This window comes from Nycticebus coucang, chromosome 5 (assembly GCF_027406575.1).
Source record: "Nycticebus coucang isolate mNycCou1 chromosome 5, mNycCou1.pri, whole genome shotgun sequence".
NCBI classification, from domain to species: Eukaryota; Metazoa; Chordata; class Mammalia; order Primates; family Lorisidae; genus Nycticebus; species Nycticebus coucang.
The window spans coordinates 75,698,141-75,722,806 of record NC_069784.1 but is presented as its reverse complement, the minus strand read 5'-3'; the positions used below and the strand labels follow the sequence as shown (position 1 = coordinate 75,722,806).

The following is a 24,666-nucleotide window of genomic DNA, read 5'->3' as shown; positions in this document are numbered from 1 at the left end:
AGTAAGTATATTAGGGATTATGTTTTTATGTATGCATTAGTGAAGATGGAGCAAGGAAAAGAAAGGGGGAGTGTCTAGGAGGCTGAGGTGGATGGATTTCTTGAACTCAGGAGTATGAGACCAGCATGAGCAAGAGCGAGACCCCATCTCTACTAAAAATAGAAAAGTTAGCCAGGCGTGGTGGCAGGTGCCTGTAGTCCCAGCTACTTAAGAGGCTGAAGCAAGAGGATCTCTTGAGCCTAAGAGTTTGAAGTTGCTGTGAGCTGTTATGTCATAGTACTCTACTGGGGCAACAATGTGAGACTCTGTCACAAAAAAAAAAAAAAGGCAGGATAGCAATGGGTTTATAAACATTTTGTTCCAGAAAGAGAGTTCATGGGTTGCTGGATAGGTCTTATCTTGATAAAACTGTGTATATTCATTATTTGTGATACATTTAACTCCATTGTGGTGGATTATAAAACAAAACTACATTAAAATGGCAATAGAGAAAGAAATCTGCTTTTTATGAATATTTTAATATATACTTATACCTGAGGATGTAATAATTGTTTTTGACATGAGTGCTAAAAGTAATGTTTCAAGTCTTTGTTTAGTAGATGGCATGAATAGTTTAGGAACTTTTTTATTTAGCAGTGATGTTCTGCTAGATGGTGTGACAGCCACAGCACTGGCTGGTATATAACTCATGAAATGAGTCTCTCTGCCAAGGCTATTTTCTGCTTTAGAAATGAGAGTGGGTAGCTAGATATTGGCAGGCATGGGTTTTGCTTCAATTCCATAAATTACTTTTCTTTTACCTCAAAACCCATTGTCAAAGCTGTATCTTTTTGTTCTGTTATGAAAATAAGAAAAACGAAACAGAAAAACAGTACTAAACTTTACCTTTTTTATTTTTTAAGTGTCAAAAAAATTGGAGACTATCCTCTTTTCCTTCAAATGCCTTTAGGCTTGTGTTACATATATTTTCCCACCTGCTTCAGGTGGTCATCTTGTTTTTTACATAGTGAAGTTGTTAAGAGTGACTGTGAGATACTTCTAGCTCTGAATACTGAAACCTAAAAGTATGCAAGACAGGGACAGACTCTTGGCATTGCCTCAATTTGAAGTAGACCTCATTTCTTATGTAGCTGAAAAGTAAGTTTTAGGGCTAGCTGAGACCTTAGAACGGATGAGAGATTTCCTCATTTAAAGTTACACAATTTTAGGTAAATAGCGTACACACACACTTACGTATATACAAACACAAAGGGTACCTAAAAATGTATACACATTTTAAGAAAGGAAAAAGCTATATTAAAATTGTAATACTTACTTTTGTTGGTTATCTTGTATATTGTATCTTGTATCTCCTATAATTGCCAAAGTAAAATGTGATTTATTACAATTTTAATACATTTTTTACCTTCCTTAAAATGTGTATACATTTTTGGGGCATCCTCTGTATATAGCAGTAAACGTTATACTGAATAATATATGTCTGTGGTCTGTATCCAAAGTTCTACAAGTTACTTATTTTAAAACCATTGCTGACGAGGTATGTTTTCCTCATTATTTACAAAATAAGGTCAAAAGTGATTAGGGAAATAAAGACAATTGAAAAAATAATTGGTTGCCATCAGCTATCTTGTAATTTTAACATGTCTTTCCAGGTAATTTAAACTTTATAATTTGTCAAATGAAATATACAAAGATGTAATTTAGAGAGCAGTTTCTGTTTTGTAGATTTTTTTTAATTTGGAGCTTTAAATTTTTGATATGAAAGATAAGGATTTTCTACTACATAACATTAATTTGGGCTATCATACTATTCTTACAGGATAGTGATGAAGAAGATGAAGACAATGAAAATGTTGAGGCTGCAAGTAGTGGGAAAGTCACCAGAAGTCCATCACCAGTTCCTCAAGAAGAGCAAAGTGAACCAGAGATGACTGAAGAAGAGAAAGAGTATCAAATGGTAGAACGTTAAGTTTCTTACAATGTGCAAGGATTTATTTATATAGTTTTTTAAACTATTGCTTGACTGTCTTAAACATTTAAGCTCAATACTCTGAAAGAGTTTAAATGTTTATTCATATGTAAATTTGCTGGACAAATGTCTGTGGAAATTAGGTAACAGTTAAAATACAAGATCACAATCACAGTTTTGGAGCCCATTTCCTGATACCAGTATTGTGATTAAACATTTTTTTCTATGAAACCCAGAACATTAATTGTTATAAGTGTGTACTTTTAAAATAGAAATACCAAGAAAAGTTCTAAGAATTCATAGAAAATTCAGGTTGGGAAGCATGAGGCTTAAACACTTGAACGTATTCCTCCTTGTAAGAATTCTCAGTCTTTATGATTTATAATGTATATGTGTATTGCCATTTTCTGAGATTAGGAATGTAATATCTTGTGTTTCCTGTATTGAAAGACTGGATCTTTGAAATGTATTTAGATGCTGATGCAGTTCCTCTTATTTTAATAGATGAGTAATCTGGAGCCCAGAGCCTAAGAGAGTTAGTCTACAGTTTCAGACAGTTGTTGAGCTAGAGTCCATCTGTTATTTCAGGCGTACTCCCCATTTTATATAATGTTAACTCTTTTTTTGTTTTTTGTAGAGACAGTGTCACTTTATCGCCCATGGTAGAGTGCTATGGCATCACACAGCTCACAGCAACCTCCAACTCCTGGGGTTAGACAGTTCCCTTGCCTCAGCCTCTCGTATATAATGTTAACTCTTAACAGTTCTATTATAGTTTATTAGTATATTACCATAATTAAAAATGAAAGGACTTGGCCGGGCGATGTGGCTCATGTCTGTAATCTTAGCACTCTGGAAGGCTGAGGCAGGAGGATCTCTTCTGTTCAGGAGTTCAAGATCAGCTTGAGCAAGAGTGAGGCTGGTCTCTACTAAAAATAGAAAAAATAGGTATTGCAGCAGATGCTGTAAGTCCCTGCTACTCAGGAGGCCTAGGCAGGAGGATTGCTTTTGAGTTTGAGATTGTTACAATGCCAATGCTGTGTCATTCTAGCGTGGGCAATAGAGTGAGACTTTGTCTCAAAAATAAATAAATAAATAAATAAATAAATAAATAAATAAAAGGACTTCTTCATCTGGTAGAATTAAGTAACATCCTTTTCCTCATTTTTATTGTTTTTTTTCCTCCCTCGGATTTCTCACCTAATGCTGAGAAGTGACTTATACTAATTTGTACTGTTTATTAATATTATTAAATGAAGGAATATTTGGTAGATTAAAAACACTTATAGAAATTTTTATTAGTAGGGACTTTTTTTGAGTCTAACTATGTTGCCCTCGGTAGAGTACTGTGGCATCACAGCTCACAGCAACCTCCAACTCCTGGGCTTAAGTGATTCTCTTGCCTCAGCCTCCTAAGTAGCTGGGACTATAGGCGCCTGCCACAGCGCCTGGCTAATTTTGCTTGAAGTTGGGGTTGTTTAGCAGGCCTGGGTCGGGCTTGAACCCACCAGCCTCTGTGTATGTGGCTGGCTCACTACTCACTGACTTATGGGCACTGAACTTGTAGGGACTTTTTAAAATGTTTTATCTCTTTTATCTCTAGAAGAATTTAATGGCTTTACTATATAGATAAAATCATAATTTCATTGTTCCTAATGATCTTGGAATTTTTTTTTTTTTTGAGACAGCCTCAAGCTGTTGCCCTAGACAGCAACCTCCCAACTCCTGGGCTTAAGGGATTCTCTTGCCTCAATCTCCCAAGTAGCTAGGACTACAGGCACCCACCACAAGGCCCGGCTATTTTTTCGTTATAGTTGTCGTTGTTTTGTTCAAATCCAGCCCAGTCCAGGCCTGGGCTGGATTCGAACCCTCCAGCTCTTGTGTATGTGGCTGGCGCCTTAGCCGCTTGAACTATGGGTGCTGAGCCTTGAAACTTTTTTTAATGTTTTGATGTTTTAGAATAATGTATGAAATATTCTCTTGCTTGGCATGGCTGATCTGATCTCAAAACATTTTATAAATGGCTTTGCATCTTAAATTTTTAGAAAATGTCAAACTATATTAGTAAATATAATAATTAGAAATAGTATATAAAATTATCTTTTTTAGATGTTGCTGACAAAAATGCTTCTGACTGAAATTCTACTGGATGTCACAGATGAAGAAATTTATTATGTAGCCAAGGATGCACACAGGAAAGCAACGAAAGGTATATTGTGGGTGTTAATTGGTTTTGTTTTTCTGGGGATATTTTGTTTTTGGTGACTATTTTGGACTTTTTTTTGTTGTTGTCCTGTTGAATTACTATCAGATAGTTGAATATTCTCTTCTTGCATGTTTTAACTATTTGGGAAAGATTAGATTTGTAGGCACCTTATTAAACTTATACAAATATTTTTGTTTTATCTGACGTACCTGAGTACAAATTCACAATCATAATGTTGTCCTCTAAAAATTATTCTGGAAAATTCCTGACATTCAATTTGTTTCACATTTTTTTTTTTTTTTTTAAGATACCATGGTATTGGTGTAAGACTTCTCATACAATTTAATTTTCACTAATAAATTTTGAATTATGAACCTATGGTTTTCACAGTTTACCAGTTACAATTCTTACAGATGCAAGTGATCCCCATATTTTTAGTAACACTTTAAAAATGTATTGAAAACAAAAATTAAATATCTGTGAAATAGAAATACAAATATAGTAGTGGTCAACATTTTTCCTCCTTATAAACCAATTTCAGCTCACATCAGAATTATAATTTCAAAGCCAGACATGCTACTGGTTTAAAATGAATGTTGTGTTTTTAATGTTTCTTCTCTCCCCACAAAGCAGCAATAGTAGTAGATTTAACAATACCATAGACTCTCATGACTATGAAATCGTGGCTATTTGTGTTAACATGTTGTTCCTGTTGTTGATGTGATACAAAGCTCCTGCAAAACAGCTGGCACAGTCCAGTGCACTGGCTTCCCTCACTGGACTCGGTAAGTGTTCTCCTTATTTGTGAGAGGGCCTAACGGGAAAATCACATTTACCTTGTCTCTCTACATGTTCTGTTTTGAAAGTGTACTATTCCTATTCACTTATAAAATCCTAGCTCCTAGGATTATAAGAGCCAATAAAAGATTTGCCTTTTTTTTTGACTAAACCATTCACGGTGGGAATATTATAAATATAGTGGTTAATTCATAGTTTATTGGGGCAAGTTGTAATGGTGGATTTCCTCATTAATTGCTCCAATGTAAGATGATATATATACACATATAATTTGTACTTAATAGTTATAATTTAGCCATGATAGATAGTATCTACGCTCACTTTCAGAATTGCATACATGCCTCAGGGAAGAACCTAAACACTAATGCTTTTAATAACTTTTACATAGATTGCATTGCACCAAGTCAAATTTTAACATAGAAGAAAGAGTTTATTTTATTATAGGTAACAGTAGTGATGTGTTTATAATTTGCTATTTGCATGGTATATAATCAAGGCTGTAAAAGCTTGAATTTGCCTTTTTTACATCTTGTCGAATAGGAACAAGAGAAATGGGTAGAACCAAATGTCCATATGGTTTTGTTATGATTATTTAAATTACTTCAGGGTGGGGAGTAGTTTCAGTACTGCATCACTTCTGTGCCAGTGCAAAATATAATATTCTAATTTTTTTAGCAAAAACATGCTTACCATACTTCCTGGGATTTCTAAACTTTGAACAATGAGTTAAGTTTAGAAATGCTTTCAGGGTCATTGTAAATTTTATTTCATTTTACTTTTTTCATTGTAAATTTTATTAAGGTAGTTGAATTGATTAAGCTTTAGCGAGGCTTTGTTACTGCCCTGTTAAATGGTTTCATTGGTTAGTATGGACAGTAAAACAAACCTATTATCATGATTCCTTTATGGTGAAAGATATATGAAATATTACCAAAGAAGAAGATACTAAGTAACCATTGTCTGAGGGTTCTATGAATTCCTAAGCCTTTGGATTTATACTTCTCCCCACCCCAAGTAAGCATATTCTTCCAGGAAAAGGCAATGAAAAAAGAAATGACCTTTCTTCTCGGACCTTAAAAAGTTTTTAATGCTTAGTATAATTTTTTCATATGATAGACTGAGCTTTATGCACACAGGTGGACTGGGTGGTTATGGATCAGGAGACAGTGAAGATGAGAGGAGTGACAGAGGCTCTGAGTCATCTGACACTGATGATGAAGAATTACGGCACCGAATCCGGCAAAAACAGGAAGCTTTTTGGAGAAAAGAAAAAGAACAGCAACTATTACATGATAAACAAATGGAAGGTATACCTTTTAGACTTAGTAGATTTTGTCCAGTTTTGTATTTATTTTTACTTTTTAACCAACCTAAAAATATCAAAGGATAGAATTGAGGCTAAATTATAAATAGTATGCGATATAACTGAAATTAAGGTTATAATATTTTGTTTTAGGAGCCATAGGTATTTAGGACATTTTTATTTCTTGCTAAAATTCTTGAAGTGAAAAAGACTTTTCGAATGAGGAAATAAAATGTATTTGTAAAACTATTGAAAAGTAATTCAGCAGCCAGGGTGTGGTGGCTCACACCTGTAATCCTAGTACTTGGGGAGGCCTTGGCATGAGGATCTCTTGAGGTCAGGAATTTGAGGCCAGCCTGAGCAACGTAGTGAGATCCCATCTCTAAAAAAATTTTAAACTGTCTTATATTTTTAAGCTGTCTGTAGTCCCAGCTATTTGGGAGACTGAGGCAGAAAAATCTCTTGAGTCTGGAGTTTGAAGTTGCTGTGAGCCATGATGATAACGCTGCACTGTAGGCCAGGTGACAGAGCAAGATCCTGTCTCAAAAATAAAAAACAATAGGCTTCAACAAATGCAAACATTGTAATCTAATTGTTTGTACCCTCATATTAATCTGAAATAATAATAAATAAAAAATAATGAAAAAGTAATTGACATGCTTTCTTCCATGTAAGTATGCTTTTTAAAAAGTAATTTGTTAAGTAGGATATTTAAGGGTAAAAGAGACCTAGTTTTTTTAGTTAAAATGCTTTATGTGGGCAGCGCCTGTGGCTCAGTGACTAGGGTGCCGGCCCCATGTACTGAAGGTGGCAGGTTCGAACCCGGCCCCGGCCAAACTGCAACAAAAAAATAGCCGGGCGTTGTGGTGGGCACCTGTAGTCCTAGCTACTCGGGAGGCTGAGAGAAGAGAATCGCCTAAGCCCAGGAGTTGGAGGTTGCTGTGAGCTGTGATGTCACAGCACTCTACGGAGAGTGATAAAGTGAGACTCTGTCTCTTAAAAAAAATAATAATAAATAAATAAAATGCTTTATGTGAGTACAGTTTTTAAGAGTTTATACAGTAATACTAGGAGTCATGAAAAAGGTATTTGTTTAGAATTTCTTCTTTAAATAGTCTTGTTTGACAATTTGAAAGGTAACTATTGAGTTAGCAGAGTTAATGGTTTAAAATTCTCTGTAAATTCACTTACTTATCTTTAAAGGACTTTAATTAGACAAAGGGAAATGTTTTCTTTCTTGCTTCATATGCACTTTTACAGTTTTTTTTTTTTTTTTTTTTTGAGACAGTGTCTCACTATGTCGCCCTTGGTAGAGTGCTATGGTGTCATAGCTCACAGCAACCTCAGACTCTTGGGCTTAAGTGATTCTCTTGCCTCAGCCTCCCAAGTAGCTGGGACTACAGGTGCCTGCCACAACGCCCAGCTATTTTTATTGTAGTTGTCATTGTTTAGCAGGCCCAGACAGGGTTTGAACCCGGCAGCCCTAGTGTATGTGACCAGCACCCTAACCACTGAACTATGGGCGCCTAGCCCACTTCTACATTTTGATACTCTATTATTACACTGTCCAGGAGAGTAACTAATATGTAGTGGGTGGGTAATTGAAATGTGGGAATAAAAATATATATTAGATTTTGAAGATTCTACACGAAAAAAAACCCATTAGAATGTTACTATTCTTTTTAATTCATTACGTGTTTAATGATAATTTTTTTACATATTGGGTTAATAAAATATTAATTTTTATCTCTTTATTTTTTAATGTAGCTCCTGGAAAAAATTGATTATGTGGCTTTCACTCTATTTCTGTTAGCTTAAAATTTGGTAGTATGGGAGTTTTTCATTTTACATTGAATTTTCTTAACTTTTTTTTTTTTTTGTCTTTCTGTTTCAGAAGAAAAGCAACAAACAGAAAGGGTTACAAAAGAGATGAATGAATTTATGCATAAAGAGCAAAATAGTTTATCACTACTAGAAGCAAGAGAAGCAGACGGTGATGTGGTTAATGAAAAGAAGAGAACTCCAAATGAAATATCAAATTTAGAACCCAAAAAGGAGCATAAAGAAAAAGAGAAACAAGGAAGGAGTAGATCAGGAAGTTCTAGTAGTGGTAGTTCCAGTAGCAACAGCAGAACCAGTAGTACTAGCAGTACTGTCTCTAGCTCTTCATACAGTTCTAGCTCAGGTAGTAGTCGTACTTCTTCTAGGTCATCTTCTCCTAAGAGGAAAAAGAGACATAGCAGGAGCAGATCTCCAACAATGAAAGTTAGACGCAGCAGGAGTAGAAGTTACTCTCGCAGAATTAAAATAGAGAGCAGCAGGACTAGGGCAAAGATAAGAGATAGGAGGAGATCTAATAGAAGTAGCCTTGAAAGAGAAAGACGGCGAAATCGGAGTCCTTCCCGAGAGAGGCGTAGAAGTAGAAGTCGCTCGAGGGATAGACGAACCAATCGTTCCAGTCGCAGTAGGAGTCGAGATAGGCGTAAAATTGATGATCAACGTGGAAATCTTAGTGGGAGCAGTCATAAGCATAAAGGTGAGGCTAAAGAACAAGAGAGAAAAAAGGAGAGGAGTCGAAGTATAGATAAAGATAGGAAAAAGAAAGATAAGGAAAGGGAGCGTGAACAGGATAAAAGGAAAGAGAAACAAAAAAGGGAAGAAAAAGACTTTAAATTCAGTAGTCAAGATGATAGGTTAAAAAGGAAACGAGAAAGCGAAAGAACATTCTCTAGGAGTGGTTCTATATCTGTGAAAATCATAAGACATGATTCTAGACAAGATAGCAAGAAAAGTACTACCAAAGATAGTAAAAAACATTCAGGCTCTGATTCTAGTGGAAGGAGCAGTTCTGAATCTCCAGGAAGTAGCAAAGAAAAGAAGGCTAAGAAGCCTAAACATAGTCGATCGCGATCCGTGGAGAAATCTCAAAGGTCTGGTAAGAAGGCAAGCCGCAAACACAAGTCTAAGTCCCGATCAAGGTAGTATACTTTTTAAAGTATTTTGTCTGATTTTTAAAAAAATTTGACTGAATTTATTCAAAGTTGAAAGTGTCCTTTCTCTCTCTCTTTAATAAACTCAGTTTGGTACTTGATAAATAATCATAGTGTTAAATAATGTTAGAAATCCTATATAATATTATTTATTTAAAATTGCATATTTTTTGTTTAAAATACATTTTTATTTTTAAATTTTGTCTTTTCCCTTTTTTTTTTTCAGATCAACAACCCCTCCCCGTCGTAAACGCTGAGGAATGATGTGGCAAGAATGCCATTGATGTTCTTTAAAAAAATTCCATGAGTTTTAAGGGCTTGTCTCATTATAGAGGCACATTGTGGCTGTGTAGGTGAAACCAGAGTTTTTTTTTTTTTTTAATCTGTAAATAGATGTACTTTTTTCAATGCTGCTCCAAGTTACTTAATAGGATTTCTTTGTATTACATTTTTTTTCAAAAAAAGTAGTGCATAATAAGACTATAAACATGCCATTCTCTTTCAGCTGTAATGTTCTTAAAATTATTCTTGAATGTACTGTGACGTCAATAAAGCTCTTTAGTTCATTTTTGTTAAATTCTTGCACCTTAATTTTATGATTTCAGTCTAAGGAACGTACTTTTATAAAAAGGCAGCTGGAATTTTGTATAACAGGTTTTAAAGGTACTTCCTCTTACCACCCCCAAAGAAAATGGTTTTAATTTCATAGTTTGTCAAAGTTTATAAATTGTACCCATGAACTTCTGTCAAATTCCAACTTTAAGGGTGTGGAAGAGGGCTAGAAATCAAATCTTTACTTTTCATTTGGAAGCATTTGACAGTTTTATAAACTTTTCTATTTTGGGGATTTTCCAGTAGTATATTCTTTATGTGTATGAAGTATGGTTCTCTCTTGTAAAATGCAATCGCTGCAGTCAATCAAGTCAGTACACCCATTGAGTTATTTGTAAGGAACAATTGTGTTTGACCCTAATAGTCAAGTCTGGAACTATATTCTACACTCATCCACTTCTGTTTTAAAAGCATATTTAAACACTTTAAGGTTATTATAGAAATAAGACTCATGATTCAATATATTTATTTATATTTTTAAAGTATAATATGACCTCAACTCAATAGAGGAATGCTGTACGTGCAGGAATGCAGGTTTGTGTCAATTTCCTAACATTAAAGTACTCTGGTTTTATCAGTTTCTTAAAATTATGATCATGAGTATTGAGTGCTGGGCTCTCAAGGCATTTTAACTTAAGTGCTCAACTGCTTTCAGGTCCATTTTTATATGATTACTCATTTATGCAGTAATAGATTAATTTCCCAAAACAAGTTTTGCTTCTAAGTTTTAAGAAGGAAAAAAAAAAAAAAGCAGGTACAGGACACAGAAAAGTTTTACAATATGCCTTTTTACCAGCAATAGTTCATTTTAAAAATAATACCAAATTTTTGCCAAGATCAGTGTTCTCTCAAAAAGATAGAAATATTTTGTACCGTGTGCTCTTGTACCTCTCCATAGGTTCTTATATAATTTTGAGTAGTTATGCATTTATCTAGAGGAAATAAATCAACTGTGAATAAATGCATGTTTACCAAACTGGCTGTTTACAGTGCATTTAGTTCTGATATTTATAAAGATGACATTGCACAGAATAGCTCTAAAATAGTTTGGAGTTCTATATAGTGTAGGCATCAGTTACATCTGGGGACAAAGGAAAATGTGCAATATTTTTTATGTAGGTGAGTTAACACAATGTACCTTATTGCAGGATTATCTCATTAATTTGTAATAGATAAGTTGTATAACATATAACATTTTCATATCTTAAAATGTTTTTTAGATCAATCTTGAAGTGAAATATTTTCAAAATAAAATATTACAGAAAAATTCTTTTGGCTATGATATGCACATTTTGGGGCAGGATGTGAACTAGATCCAAAAGTAATATTTGACAGTTTTATTTACTCTGCCATAATTTGCAAGCTTTTTATCAGTTAAATCTGTAGATTTTTCTTTTACCCGTCATGATGTTTGTGATTATTAGATACATGAGTGTTATAATTCATATTTGAATTTTTCAGATTTTTATTGAAAATTTAGAAATTCACTATTTTCTTGACAAGTGATGTAGAATTTACCTTGAGTGGTAAGATTTTATAAAATAGGGCCTCCATGATTTAAGAATGTGAATGCTAAAACTTACACATTAAATCAGTTAGATTTGTGATTTGGTTATGAAATTTTTCTAAAATGACTCCACTAGAAAATGAATATATTAATTTTGAGCAATCATTGGTCTGGATTGGTTAATAAAAATGTCTTCTTCCAGTGGTTCTAGTGTATTAATCATATTTGTTTTTGTGGGGGGGGGTAAACCACACCATTAATGAATAAAATGTAATTTCAAAGAGGTAATTATAAGATTTGTTTCAGGCCCCAAAATATAAATAAAGATTGGTGTGGAATCTCAGTGTATATTTTTTCTGCCATTGTAAAATGTCTTTTTCACTGTACATTTTTAATGGTGTAATACCAAATAATGTAAATTTCCTAAGTGTAGTTTATTTTTAGTGCCTGAGTTATTTTGATTTTTTATAAAAAAAACACAGGAAGGATAATTGTAGTTAGAAAGTTTTTATATATTTGGGAATTTTTACATGGAAGTCATTAGGTCAAAAGTCCTTGTAGTATTGCCTTATGGAAATCTTCACATTTAAACTGAGTTTTGTGGGGTTTTTTGTTTTTTTTCTCCTCTCACAAATTAAAATATTTTCATTTTAGTTTCTAAAATGTATTAAGTACATTCATCTGCCACATAACAATGTTTAGTGGTCCCATAAGAGTATAGTATGGTATTTTTACTGCATCTTTGCTATGTTTAGGGACACAAATACCTATGAATGTTGTCTACAGTGTTCAGTACAGTAACATGCTGTACAGATTTGTAGCCTAGGTGCATAGTAGGCTTTGCCATCTAGGTTTATGTAAGTCCACTCTATGATGTTCACACCACAACAAAATTGCCTAACAAGTTTCTCAGAAAATATCCTGTTAAGTGATGTGTCATCGTACAGTTCAATGGAAGTGTATTGGATTGACCTGGCTTTGCTACTTGATGTATTTTAGGCAAATCACTAAATGACTGTGAGCTTCAACTTCTTCAGTTGTATAAGAGAGGAATTTATCTTTAAGGTCTTGAAGATGGCTAGCCCTTTAGGTTTACAGTTTTAAGTAGAATTGCCTGTCATGTATGAAATCTAAAGAGAAAAATGGGCCTTTAATTACCTTTTGAAATAGTACATACATGAGTTATGTTTATACCATAGAAATTTATCAGGTATCCACACTGTGTTTCTGTAAGCACGGATTGGTTAAATCTGCCACACTGTGATTATGATAGTATAAATTATAAAATTATTCTAATTAACCAACTTAATGTAGAATTTTTTAGTGAATAAGGAAACTAGTTAAACTGGATGCAGTAGTATATCATTTCAAAGGGATGAAGATCTAGCTGTAAGGAAGCAGTATACCCTTAACTTGAAATTTTAAAAAATATATAAAATTATGAACTTGAATTACAAAGTATTAAAACATCTTTATGGATGAGACCATAGCAGTAATCTGGAAAATAATCTCCAATGATGGCTTTACACTGCATTGCAGCTAACAAGACTCTCTTAACAGCTCAGATTTAACATTGGAAAAGCCTTTTGTTGATACATAGTACTAGTTACACAGTACATACAAAAGTACCATGAACTAGTTTTGCAAAGCTTAGTCAAACTAGTTTTAGGGGTTCAAGAAGCCTTTGCTTCCTGTCAGTGTTAAGGCAAATTACAAATTCCCTTTCTGTAGCTGAAAATGGAGAAGGCTCTGAAGCTCAGTGAGATGTGGTGCATTCAAAGTGTATTAAAATAAACTTTCTAAAACTTTATTTTATCATACTTGAATTTTGCTTTTTCCTTGAATCTGTCACTCCCAACAAATATAACACATGCTAAATTTTCTTTTGTGCAGAGCTTTCTGCCTTCATATGGGGAGATGGTCATGTATCTAAGGAGACAGGCTCTCTGAAGAGGACATAGCAACTGAAAAGTCTGCAGTCACTCTTAGGAAGAGGTCAATATTTTAGCTAAGGAGCCATAAATGAAAGACTATTCCTGAGTAGTAAAATTCAGTAATTCTAAGAGAGCTTTACCAATTTGACCCTGCCTGTTGAAAATATAAAATTATTTTTGCCTTCATTGTTGGAGATTGATCATTGTTCTTATCCAAGGAAAGGCTTTTTGTACATTCAGAAGTAAAATGTTAAAGGATCAATGTTCCCAGCTCTAAATGAAGTTTGCCTAGTCTGATAACAGTCTCCTACTACATATTGTATACACTGTCCAGTGTATTAGCAGGTCATTTTTAGGAAATAAATTTCAAATTTGAACTTTTAATCTTACGATATTTGAGTGCCTTGAAAGATTATACTACCCGTAGAAAAGAAGTGCTTCGTACTTTTGTGATTCTAAGCCTTAAGATCAATGTCTTACAGGAATATAAATGTCCTTGAGAAGACAGCTGGTAAATTTGAACTAGGGCTAGATGGGAATAAAAGACCACATAACAAAGTTATGGCATGATTGGTGTCTACTTTGACCGCGTGGTTTTAAGTGTTTTCGTACATTAATTGGCTTAACGAGATTTTCAAGGTCGTTCAGAGTAATAGTAACATTTTACAGTTTCATTGCATGCACAATTTGCTAGATGGTGAGCGTGAAAACAGCCACACATACGTGCCATCAGGAAAGTCGGCTGCAGACGAGAATAGGTGTCGGAACCTTCCGGTTGGGGATGTTGTACCGGAGGGACCGGAAAAGGAGTGGGATCCTTTGTCGCAATGTAGGGAAACAGCAAGCTGAGCTACTCCGGGAGACGTTTTTTTAGGAGGGCTTGGGTCTGGGTGCTGGAGCTCACAACGTCTTCACCTAACTCCTTCTGCTGGTGAGTGTGTGCGCGCGGAAGTCCCTGGCACGTCGGTCGCTGTAGGGCTGGCGGTTCTGCGCAGGCGCGAGGGAGGGCCTCGCGTCGTCGGCTGGACCGCCGCGGACCGCCCTCCCCCTTTCCCAGGGCCGGGAAAAAGCTGAGAACTGGTGGTCCTGGCCGGGAGAGTGCATGCCGCGGGCAGCCTCTGTGTGTCCTGCGACCTGCTTCATTTTGGTTGAACTGTTTGCCCGAGAAGCTGGCGACCGGTCTGTATCCCTGAGTCTCAAGGTCATGCTTCCTCCCTTCTCCAGCACGAGGAAGATCACACGTCTCTCAGAGTCATTCGTAGCTTGGTGTCCGTATTTCGTTTGCACTTATCTTGCCTTTTTTTTTTTTTTTTTACAGAAAGAATTTAAGGGCTCGGCGCCGGTAGCACAGTGGTTACGGCGCCAGCCACATACGCCGAGGGTGGCGGGTTCGAACACGGCCCCGGCCACCTAAACAGCAGTGACAGCTGCAACAAAAAAAAGCTATGTGTTGTGGCGGGCATCTGTAGTCCCAGCTACTTGGGAGGCTGAGGCAAGAGAATCGCTTAAGCCCAGGAGTTTGAGGTTGCTGTGAGCTGTGATGCTACACCACTCTACCGAGGACGACATAGCAAAACTGTCTCAAAAAAAAAAAAAAAATAGAAAGAAAAGAAAAGGAAAAATTAAAAGAAAGAATTTAAGGCAGCTATATGACTTTGATTAAAAGGTTTGCAAATACGATCAAGACATTAACGCTCTACACTTGATGCTTGTAGATGACAGTCTGATTTTCGAACTCCAGTATTAACCCAAAAGTTAAGTTTATGCTTTAGATGAAACTCATTTAACAAGTACTATATGTCAGGCACAGTTATGGGCAATAGGGATTTTAAAATGAACCATACATCGAGATTTTAACCATAAGAATTTTAACATTCTTAAAAAAAATGTTAGGATAGAACTAAGATAAGAATATAATGAGCAAAAAATGAGAACTCTTAACAACCCATCAAAGGAGTTTATTGGTTGATACTCATAGTGCAAAATAGTACAGCCAATAAAAATGATTTAAATCTTTTTGTATCCACATGCAGAAATGATTAGGACATGCTGTTTAGAGAGTAGGTTACAAATCAGTATGTAATACGAATTTGAAAGTATACATACAGAATAGAGAGACCACAGTTTTAGCAGTGATTGACTTTGGTGGAGTAGGTGATTGCCTATCATTTTATCTTTTATATATTTTTTTGCAAGTTTTGGCCGGGGCTGGGTTCAAACCTATCACCTCCGGCATATGGGGCCAGCGCCCTCTTAACATATATTTTTTTAATCAGGAATTTTATTATTTATTTTTTGAAACAGAGTCTTAATTTTGTCACCTTCAGTAGAGCACTGTGGCATCATAGCTCACAGCACCCTCAACCTCCTGGGCTCAAAGTGAATCTCTTGCCTCAGCCTCCCTGGTTGCCGGGACTGTAGGCAGCTGACACAATGGCCACCTACTTTTTAGAGATGGGGGTCTCACTCTTGCTCAGGTTGGTCTCCAACTCCTAAGCTCAGGCAATTCACTAATCAGAAATTTTGAAAAGATAAAACTATTTTCAAATGTTGAGGAGTAAACATAGAAGGAGCATCTAATCTGTTTGGGATAAGGAAGGTATTTAAGGAACTATCTTTTTGTTTGTTTGTTTGTTTAGAGACAGAGTGTCACTTTTATCGCCCTTGGTAGAGTGCCGCTCATAGCAACCTCCAAATCCTGAGCTTAGGCGATTCTCTTGCCTTAGCCTCCTGAGTAGCTGGGACTACAGGTGCCCGCCACAACGCATGGCTATTTTTTGTTGCAGTTTGGCTCAGGTCGGGTTCAAACCCAGCACCCTCGGTATGTGGGGCTGGCGCTCTACCCACTGAGCCACAGGCACCTCCCTTAAAGAACTATCTTGAAGGAGTTGGCCAGTTTTAGAAGCAGGTGGAGAGGCCAAAGAACCAACTTGAGAATCTGTGAGAAAGTTTGTGGGAAACTGCAGCATTCCTTGAAGAGTGAAGTGTGTGGATGCAGGCAGTTGGTAAGGGCAAGAGTGGCAAGGATGAGACAGAGTCCTTTTAGGCCATGACAAGTTTATGAAAAGCCATGTACACCTTCAGATGTTGACTTTATCCTGAGGACGGATAAAGTGGAAATTACTGGAGGAACAACATGATCAGACTTAGGTTTAGAACTAAGACTAAGCAGCTATGTGGAAATTGGGATGGAGGGAGTCAAGTGGAAGCTTAGGGAGGCCTTAGCATTGGCAGGGTAAAGGTCTGTTGCCTGTCTTGTTCACAGCAGGATAGGTGCTGAATAAATGACTTTTGAATTAAATAAAAGAAAGAATTTTTTTCCATTCCTTTAAAATCTCAAATACCATTGGGTGTGGTGGCTCACACCTGTAATCCCAGCTACTCTGAGACTGATCACTGAAAGGCAGAAGTTCAAGACCAGCAGGGGCAACATAGTAAGACTCCCTTTTCTAAAAAAAAAAGCTAAAACCTCAAATACCAGAATGATCGCAGCAGATTCAAGGTAGGGAAAGAAATGGTAGCTTTCTAGAGTTTTTTTCTCCCGAAGGTAAACAACTTTTTTTTTTTCATTTTATTTAAAATAGTACATAAGAATATGGTGTGCAAAATTTAGGTGCAATATCAATAAGTGTTATGAACTGAAATTAGTTTTATAGCTGTGGTTCATAACCAGTAACACTACTTGGTAAATAACATGAAAAGCTCTAATTAGCTCAGAGCAAAAGCAGCTGTATTGCCAGTGTATTTGCTCTAATTTTAGACAGTTGGATGAAAAGTGCAGTGTTACATTCCAGTAAGTGCAAAGTCTGCCCCACCCATGGGGATAAGATGAGAAAATATAAATGATGTCCACTCTTGATAGCACCGTTACAGTGATCATATACCAATACCATTATTTAAGAACTGGTCTCTTTTAGAAATAATGGGTGGCTGCTGCCACCTGGTGCATAAACTCAGTATGCCATGGGAACTGCAACAGGTGGCTCTTCCACTGGGACACTGACACCAGCCACCTGCCACATGTTTTGATAGCCCCTTGGCACTGGCCATACTAGAAGTGCCTGTGTTTGGCACAGATGCTGAGCCATGTGGTGGCGGCTTGAGGAAAGGCCAACTCCCAGCTTTTCTGTTTCATTCCATCAAGTTTACAATACAGATTAATAAGAAGTAAGAATCTGATGAATTAAGAGCAGATACATATTTTTAAATTCCCCTTCATACAACTTAAAACGCCTCTCTTTCTACCATACTTAAGTACCATAGATACCATTTTTTAAACTTATATTACCTGATAGACATATGTAAAGTTTGGAAGAAAAATAAGGCAATTTGGTTTACAATGTTGATAGTTTTAGCCCCATTAACCCTCTAATGGAAAAAGCAAATCCTCACTCGTTATTAAATCATTTCAAGACTTAGTGCTATTAGTGTCTATGGTCCCATGAATTCAGGACAAGTGGTGAGACCTTGATCTTCCATCAACAGCCAATGTTTATGCCAAGTATGGACTGAAGAAAATAAGCATCTGGAACTGGTGGGGTGGCTCACACCTGTAACTGTAGCACTCTGGGAGGCTGAGGCAGGTGGATTGCTTGAGCTGAGAACTTCGAGACCAGCCTGAGCAAGAGTGAGACACCATCTCTACTAAATAGAAAAACTAGCATTGTGACGGGCACCTGTATAGTCCCAGCTACTCAGGAGGCTGAGGCAAGGGCATCACTTGAGCACGAGAGTTTGAGGTTGCTGTGACCTATGATGCCATAGCACTCTACAGAAGGCCACAAAGTGAGACTCTGTCTCAAAAAGAAAGAAAAGAAGCATCCTAGTTTACTGTTTTCGTTAGCCTGAATTGGTTATTTTCCTTTCCCAATAGTCAAGATTTATTTTAATTTTATTTTTTCATTTCATTATTTCATTTAATTTTTTTATTTTTTTATTTTTTTGAGACAGCCTCAAGCTGTTGCCCTGGGTAGAGTCCTGTGGCATCATAGCTCACAGCAACCTCCAACTCTTGGGCTTAAGTGATTCTCTTGCCTCAGCCTCCAAAGTAGCTGGGACTACAGGTGCCCACCACAACTCCCGGCTATTTTTTGGTTGTAGTTGTCATTGTTGTTTGGCGGGCCCGGGCTGGATTTGAACCCGCCAGCTCCACTGTATGTGGCTGGTGCCCTAGCTGCTTGAGCTAGAGGCACTGAGCCATTTCATTTCATTTTAGACAGTTTCACTTTGTCACCTTGGGTGGAATGCTATGGCATCAGAGCTCATAGCAACCTCAAACTCTTAGTCTCAAGTGATCCCCTTACCTCAGCCTCTGGAGTAGCTGGGACTACAGGTGCCTATCACAATGCTAGTTTGTCTATTTTAGTAGAGATGGCATCTTACTCTTGGCTCAAGCTGGTGTCAAACTCCTGAGCTCAAGCAGACTACTCAGCTTGGACTCGCAGAGTGTTAGGATTATGGGTGTGAACCACCGTGTCTGGCCAACAGTCAAGATTTAAACATTTCTGTTCTTCAGACAAGGCCTTTGCTTCTAAATGTGTATATCCTTTTCTTTTCATCTTTTTCATCCATCTGTCACCCAGAATCACACTTATGGCTCCATTATCTTTCCCTGACTACCTCTGAGTATATTCAGTCTGTATTTTTTTTTGGCAAAAAACATGAAGGAATTCATTGGTCTTTTGCACTCACAGTGGCACTCACAGTCCCTGGGCTGTGGTTTTGGACAACTGATGCATATAAAGAACTTGAAGAGAGCTGTGATGATCTAGGTGAGTCACAGTTTTTACTGAATCCAGATGTATGATGTTGATAAGCCATACTATTAACATATAAATGACAGAATAATCCATAGGTATGAAGTAATAGCTTTTAAAAGTATCAAAAACACCTGAATCATCAAAATTAATGGCATTGGGCTTTCCAGGAGGTAGGTAGACCTTTCCAGTATGAATTTCACAACATGGAATGCCAAGTTGTACCATAGTCAAACTTAGGTAAAACGATGACTAGCCTTTATTTTTAACATAGAAAGGGTGGTTCAGCCTACACTCCATGGTGAGTACATCGTCTTCTGCTGTACCAGGATCAAAAGTCAACTTAAGTACTGACTCGCCAAATGATATACTTTCTTCATGTGATAACAACTTTAGACCATCACAACCATAGCCCTCGTGAGTGCTCATTTGAAGACCTTCCTCCTTATCACAGCTTTCAGCTCTAGCAAAATCTTCAGCATCATGCCATTCCTTATTGCTTCCCTCATGAAAGTATAATTTTGTGCCTTTCAAAAAATAGTGCCAAACAGTTGAAGGCCAGGAATTGCACCATCCCGGATCATCATCTGACAGAGCAGACATGTAGAGAATATGAGATTCTGACTTGTTATGTTTGCCTTTTCATGTCTCACTGGTGTTTCCTCCTTCTAGTGGTGATGAGGGAAGGCTGGGGAAGAGGACATGGGTGGAGGGACCTGCAAGAATGTGAACTTGCTAGTAGCTCTTATGTGTACAGGAGATGATATGTTGTAGAAAGAGCACTGCATAAGCGAACTTTGTGGACTAGCGGCAATATTTGCTAATTCTGATAACCAAACTACCTCATTTTCACAGCCAGTATTTTCTGATATGTCTGAGATATTTTGGGTTTTAAGATGGTCTTAAATATTCTTTTTTTTTTTTTTTGTGGTTTTTTGGCCGGGGCTGGGTTTGAACCCGCCACCTCCAGCATATGGGACCGGCGCCCTACTCCTTGAGCCACAGGTGTCGCCCCGGTCTTAAATATTCTTGATGTGAAATGTCTGAACTTAGCTGATACATGGCAGATTGGGTAAGACCACTTTAAATAGCCTAAAGTTCCAGAAGGTCATCAGCCTCCATCCATGTGCTCGTCACAGGAGTTATGTACCCAAGTGAGGAGGGCAAATTCTCATTACACTGCAACAGCTCTAGTGAGTCAATAATTGCTGAAGCTCTCTTGCCCATTACCAGCAGGAGCTTCACTACTGCATTAGGCATGTATTTCTCTTCACTTCCCACACCATGTTAGGGTGCTCTGAATTCCCAATTCTGTATAAGCCATCTGTCTCCAGCTTCCTTTGAGAGGGTTCTCAGAAAAGGTACTTGGCAGCATCAATGCAGATGCCTTATTTAGTAACTCCTGTTGTAACTACAGCAGCCCAGGCGCCAGCTGCTCTGGCCACACCACTACCAGCTCACTGACCCCTCCAACAACGGATGCCACCCCCCACACCCCCCAGAGTTACTACTCCCGCCTCTGCTCTTACTTTTCAACCCAAACTTTTTCCTACCTCAGCATTTTGTTTATTAATGCAAACTCAGTTATTCTCTCTTTCTGTTGCAATACAATGAGTTTTAAAGTCATTGAGAATACTGGCAATGTTGATGGCTTAGGGATTCATTTTCCAGAAATAGAGGAGGTGAGAGGGAGATCCAGGGGGTTGTCTCTGAGTAGAGGGCAATGCTGTTAACATTTTGACACTCAGTTTCATAATATTAAACCTTGTATGGCCTTATCTATGTATCAAAGTTTATATAATTAAATAATACCTCATTTTTCTACCTAAAGTCATAGAGGAGGTGATGTTTGAACTGAGTCTTAAAAGGTAGAGTTGGTTGAAGAGGGAACAAAATGAACAAAAGCCTAGAAGCATGAAATTTTATTTTCTTTTGAAAACATTGGAATGAATTTGGGAGAAGTTATGAAGGATTTAATTAAAAAACAACAAAAAAGAGCTTAGGAGAAAAATGTAGAGAAAAAAATCAAGACAATATATAAATGACCATTAAACTTAAGAAAGGATGTTTAACTTCACTTATGATAAATTAAAACTACACTAAGATGCCATTTTCACCTATTTGTCAACAAGGATAAAAATGCTTGATTAACACATTGTATGGGTGACAGTATGGGGAAAGTAGCCCAACTCACTTATATATAACTCTTGAAATTGTGAATTGGTTCAACATCTGTGAGTGGCATTTACAGATTTACAATGCACATTTTTAAAGATAATTCTTTTTTTTTTTTTTTTTTGCAGTTTTGGCCAGGGCTGGGTTTGAACCCACCACCTCTGGCATATGGGGCCAGCGCCCTACCCCTTTGAGCCACAGGTGCCGCCCAAAGATAATTCTTTATATAATTCTCCTGCAAGTATTCTCAGACACATATAAAATTACCTATGTAATACAATTTCACAGTTTTGGTAACGGCAAAAAGAAAATAGAGATAACTCAAATGCCAGCTGGGCGTGGTGGCTCACACCTGTAATCCTAGCACTCTAGGAGGCCAAAGTGGGTGAATTGCCTGGGCTCCGGAGTTCAAGACCAGCCTTAGCAAGAGCAAGACCCCATCTCTTAAAACACACACACACACACACACAGAACCGGGTGTTGTGGCTGGCTTCTGTAGTCCCCTCATCTCAGGAGGCTGAGGCAAGAGGATTGCTTGGGCCCAAGAGTTTGAGGTTTCTGTGAGCTGTGATGTCATGGCACTACCCAAGAGTGGCAAAATAAGACTCTGTCTCTAAAAAAAGAAAAAAAGAAAGAGCCTAAATGCCCATGAATCGAGGAATGCTTAAATGACTATTACAGTCATATGATAGAAGCTCTTTAGGCTAAATTATGAAATACTCTCCAAGATACATTCATAAGTGAAAAAAACAGCAGGCAGAAGAATGTGTATATTGTGCTACGTTTTGTTTAAAATGGGAGAAATTGATACTTAGAATTGATTGCATAGGTATAAAAATTCTCTGGTATGGGTGGCACCTGTGGCTCAGTGAGTAGGGCGCCATATGCCCCATATGCCGAGGGTGGCGGGTTCAAACCCAGCCCCGGCCAAACTGCAACAAAAAAATAGCCAGGCGTTGTGGCGGGTGCCTGTAGTCCCAGCTGCTTGGGAGGCTGAGGCAAGAGAATCGCGTAAGCCCAGGAGTTGGAGGTTGCTGTGAGCCGTGTGACGCCACGGCACTCTACTGAGGGCAATAAAGTGAAAACTCTGTCTCTGCAAAAAAAAAAAAAAAAAAAGTTCTCTGGTATTTGACACACAGATCTGTAACACTGGTTGCCTATAAGGAGAGAAATTAGATACTTACAGTCGGGGCAGGAGAGATACTCTGTAGTGTACCCTTTTATATATTTTGATTTAAAAAACTTTTTTTATTAAATCATAGCTGTGTACATTAATGCAGTCATGGGGTACAGTGTGCTGTTTTTATATACAACTTGAAATGTTTTCATTAAACTGGTTAACATAACCTTCACAGCATCTTCTTAGTTATTGTGTTAAGACATTTATATTCTACACCTAGTAAATTTCACATGTACCCTTGTAAGATGCACCTCAGTGTGGTGATTTTTTTTTTTTTTTGTAGAGACAGAGTCTCACTGTACCGCCCTCGGGTAGAGTGCCGTGGCGTCACACGGCTCACAGCAACCTCTAACTCTTGGGCTTATGCGATTCTCTTGCCTCAGCCTCCCGAGCAGCCGGGACTACAGGCGCCCGCCACAACGCCCGGCTATTTTTTTTGTTGCAGTTTGGCCGGGGCTGGGTTTGAACCCGCCACCCTCGGCATATGGGGCCGGCGCCCTACTCACTGAGCCACAGGCGCCACCCCAAAGTTCACCTTTCTAATACTGGCTGTGTAGCTGGGACTACAGGTGCCTGCCACAACGCCCGGCTATTTTTTTGTTGCAGTTTGGCCGGAGCTGGGTTTGAACCCGCCACCCTCGGCATATGGGGACGGCGCCCTACTCACTGAGCCACAGCCGCCCAAGCTTATTTTTTTTTTTTCCCAGCACAAATACTTTTGAAATCCATCCAAGACGCTGCACTTGTCATTAGTCCATCCCTTCTTATTTCTGAGTAGTATTTCATGGTGTGAATACACCAGTTTAACTATTCATCTATCGTAGTATATTTTTGTTGTTTCCAGTTTGGGGCTCTTAATGCTATGAACATTCATGTACAGGTTCTGTATGAACATAAGTTTTTCCTCTCTGTGATAAATGCCCAGGGAGTGCAGTCACTGACTTGTATCTTTAAGTGTATGTTTAACTTTATTAGGAGCTGCTAAACTGCTTTCCAAAGTGGCTATGCTATTTTACATACCCACTGGCAATATATAAGACTTTTAGTTGATATCCTGGTCTACACTTGGTAATATCAAGATTTTGAATTTCACCTATTTTGTTAGGTATGTGTGGTATCTCACCGTGGCTCTTATTTGCATAACCCTAATGGCTACTGATATTGAACATCTCTTTTTGTGTGCACTTGTGTCTGAACGGCTGCTTTGATGAGTGCCCATATCTTTTTATACCCATTTTATAATAACCACACCCATTTTATAATTGAATTGTTTTCAAGGGAGGGGCTGTTTTTATTTTTACTGTTAAGTTTAAAGAGATCCTTGTAGGTGTATATTCTGGATATAAGTCCTTTGTCAGATGTGCGTTTGCACGTTATTTCCTCCCGTACTGTACCTTGTCATTTCTTTTTCTTATCATGGTCTTTTGCCTAGCAAAAGTTTTTAAACTTGAATAAATCCAGTTTAGTGCTTTTTTGCCCCATGGGTTATGTTTCTGGTGTCATGTGTGAGAACTGTGCCTAAGTCTAAGTCCTGAAGATTTTCTCCTGTATTTCTTCTAAAAGTTTTATACTATTGCTCTTTGCATTTAGATCAGTGATCCATCTTGAGTTCATTTTTATATAAGTTGAAATTTAGGTTTGGGGTTTAGTTTTCTCTTTTTTGTTTTATTTTTTTTGCCTGTGAAGTCTAATCGTTTCAACACGATTTATTGAAAAGACTATTCTTCCTCTACTAAATTGCTTTTGCAACATTGTCGGAAATTAGTTGGGCAAAGTCATTGCTCACGCATGTAATCCCAGCATTTCCGGGAGTCTGAGGCAGGAGGATCACTTGAGGCCAGGGGTTTCAGACTAGTCTAGACAACATAGTAAGACTCTGTCTCTACAATTTAAAAAAAAAAAAGCTTTTTTAATTATGATAAAATAGTAGTATTAAATTACCCAGTCATCTTTATTTCATCTATATTTATAGCCCAAAAGTTATTTTTATGGTAGCTAAATATAAGAGAAATCTATAATAAATAGACATCTTTAAATAATTATAAAAAAAATTAGCAGGACATGATGACGTGCAGCTGTCCCAGCTGCCTGGGAGGATGAGGCAGGAGAAGGGTGCTGAGACTGCAGTGAGCTGTGATGCCACTGCCTTCCATCCTGGGTGACAGAGTGACACCCTGTCTTTTAAAAAAAAATTAATTGGGTGAACTTTTGTTGGTCTATTTCTGGCCTCTCTTTT

The 24,666-nt window shown here is 37.5% G+C and overlaps 2 protein-coding genes across 3 annotated transcripts in view; both read left to right on the top strand.

Moving 5' to 3' along the window:
- Positions 1-11,145, top strand: part of PNISR (PNN interacting serine and arginine rich protein) — a 30,992-nt gene extending 19,847 nt beyond the window's left edge. For both annotated transcript variants that reach the window (XM_053592884.1, XM_053592885.1), the window contains 6 exons: positions 1,820-1,957; positions 4,079-4,178; positions 4,907-4,960; positions 6,110-6,280; positions 8,171-9,254; positions 9,493-11,145. In XM_053592884.1, the coding sequence (XP_053448859.1) occupies positions 1,820-1,957; positions 4,079-4,178; positions 4,907-4,960; positions 6,110-6,280; positions 8,171-9,254; positions 9,493-9,523 (1,578 nt within the window). In that variant the 3' untranslated portion in view covers positions 9,524-11,145. The remainder of the gene's footprint in view (positions 1-1,819; positions 1,958-4,078; positions 4,179-4,906; positions 4,961-6,109; positions 6,281-8,170; positions 9,255-9,492) is intronic.
- Positions 11,146-14,406: 3,261 nt separating this feature from the next.
- COQ3 (coenzyme Q3, methyltransferase) overlaps positions 14,407-24,666 on the top strand; it is a 45,767-nt gene continuing 35,507 nt past the window's right edge. The window contains exons 1-2 of the mRNA XM_053592876.1: positions 14,407-14,587; positions 19,013-19,090. Of these exons, the coding sequence (XP_053448851.1) occupies positions 14,422-14,587; positions 19,013-19,090 (244 nt within the window). The 5' untranslated portion in view covers positions 14,407-14,421. The remainder of the gene's footprint in view (positions 14,588-19,012; positions 19,091-24,666) is intronic.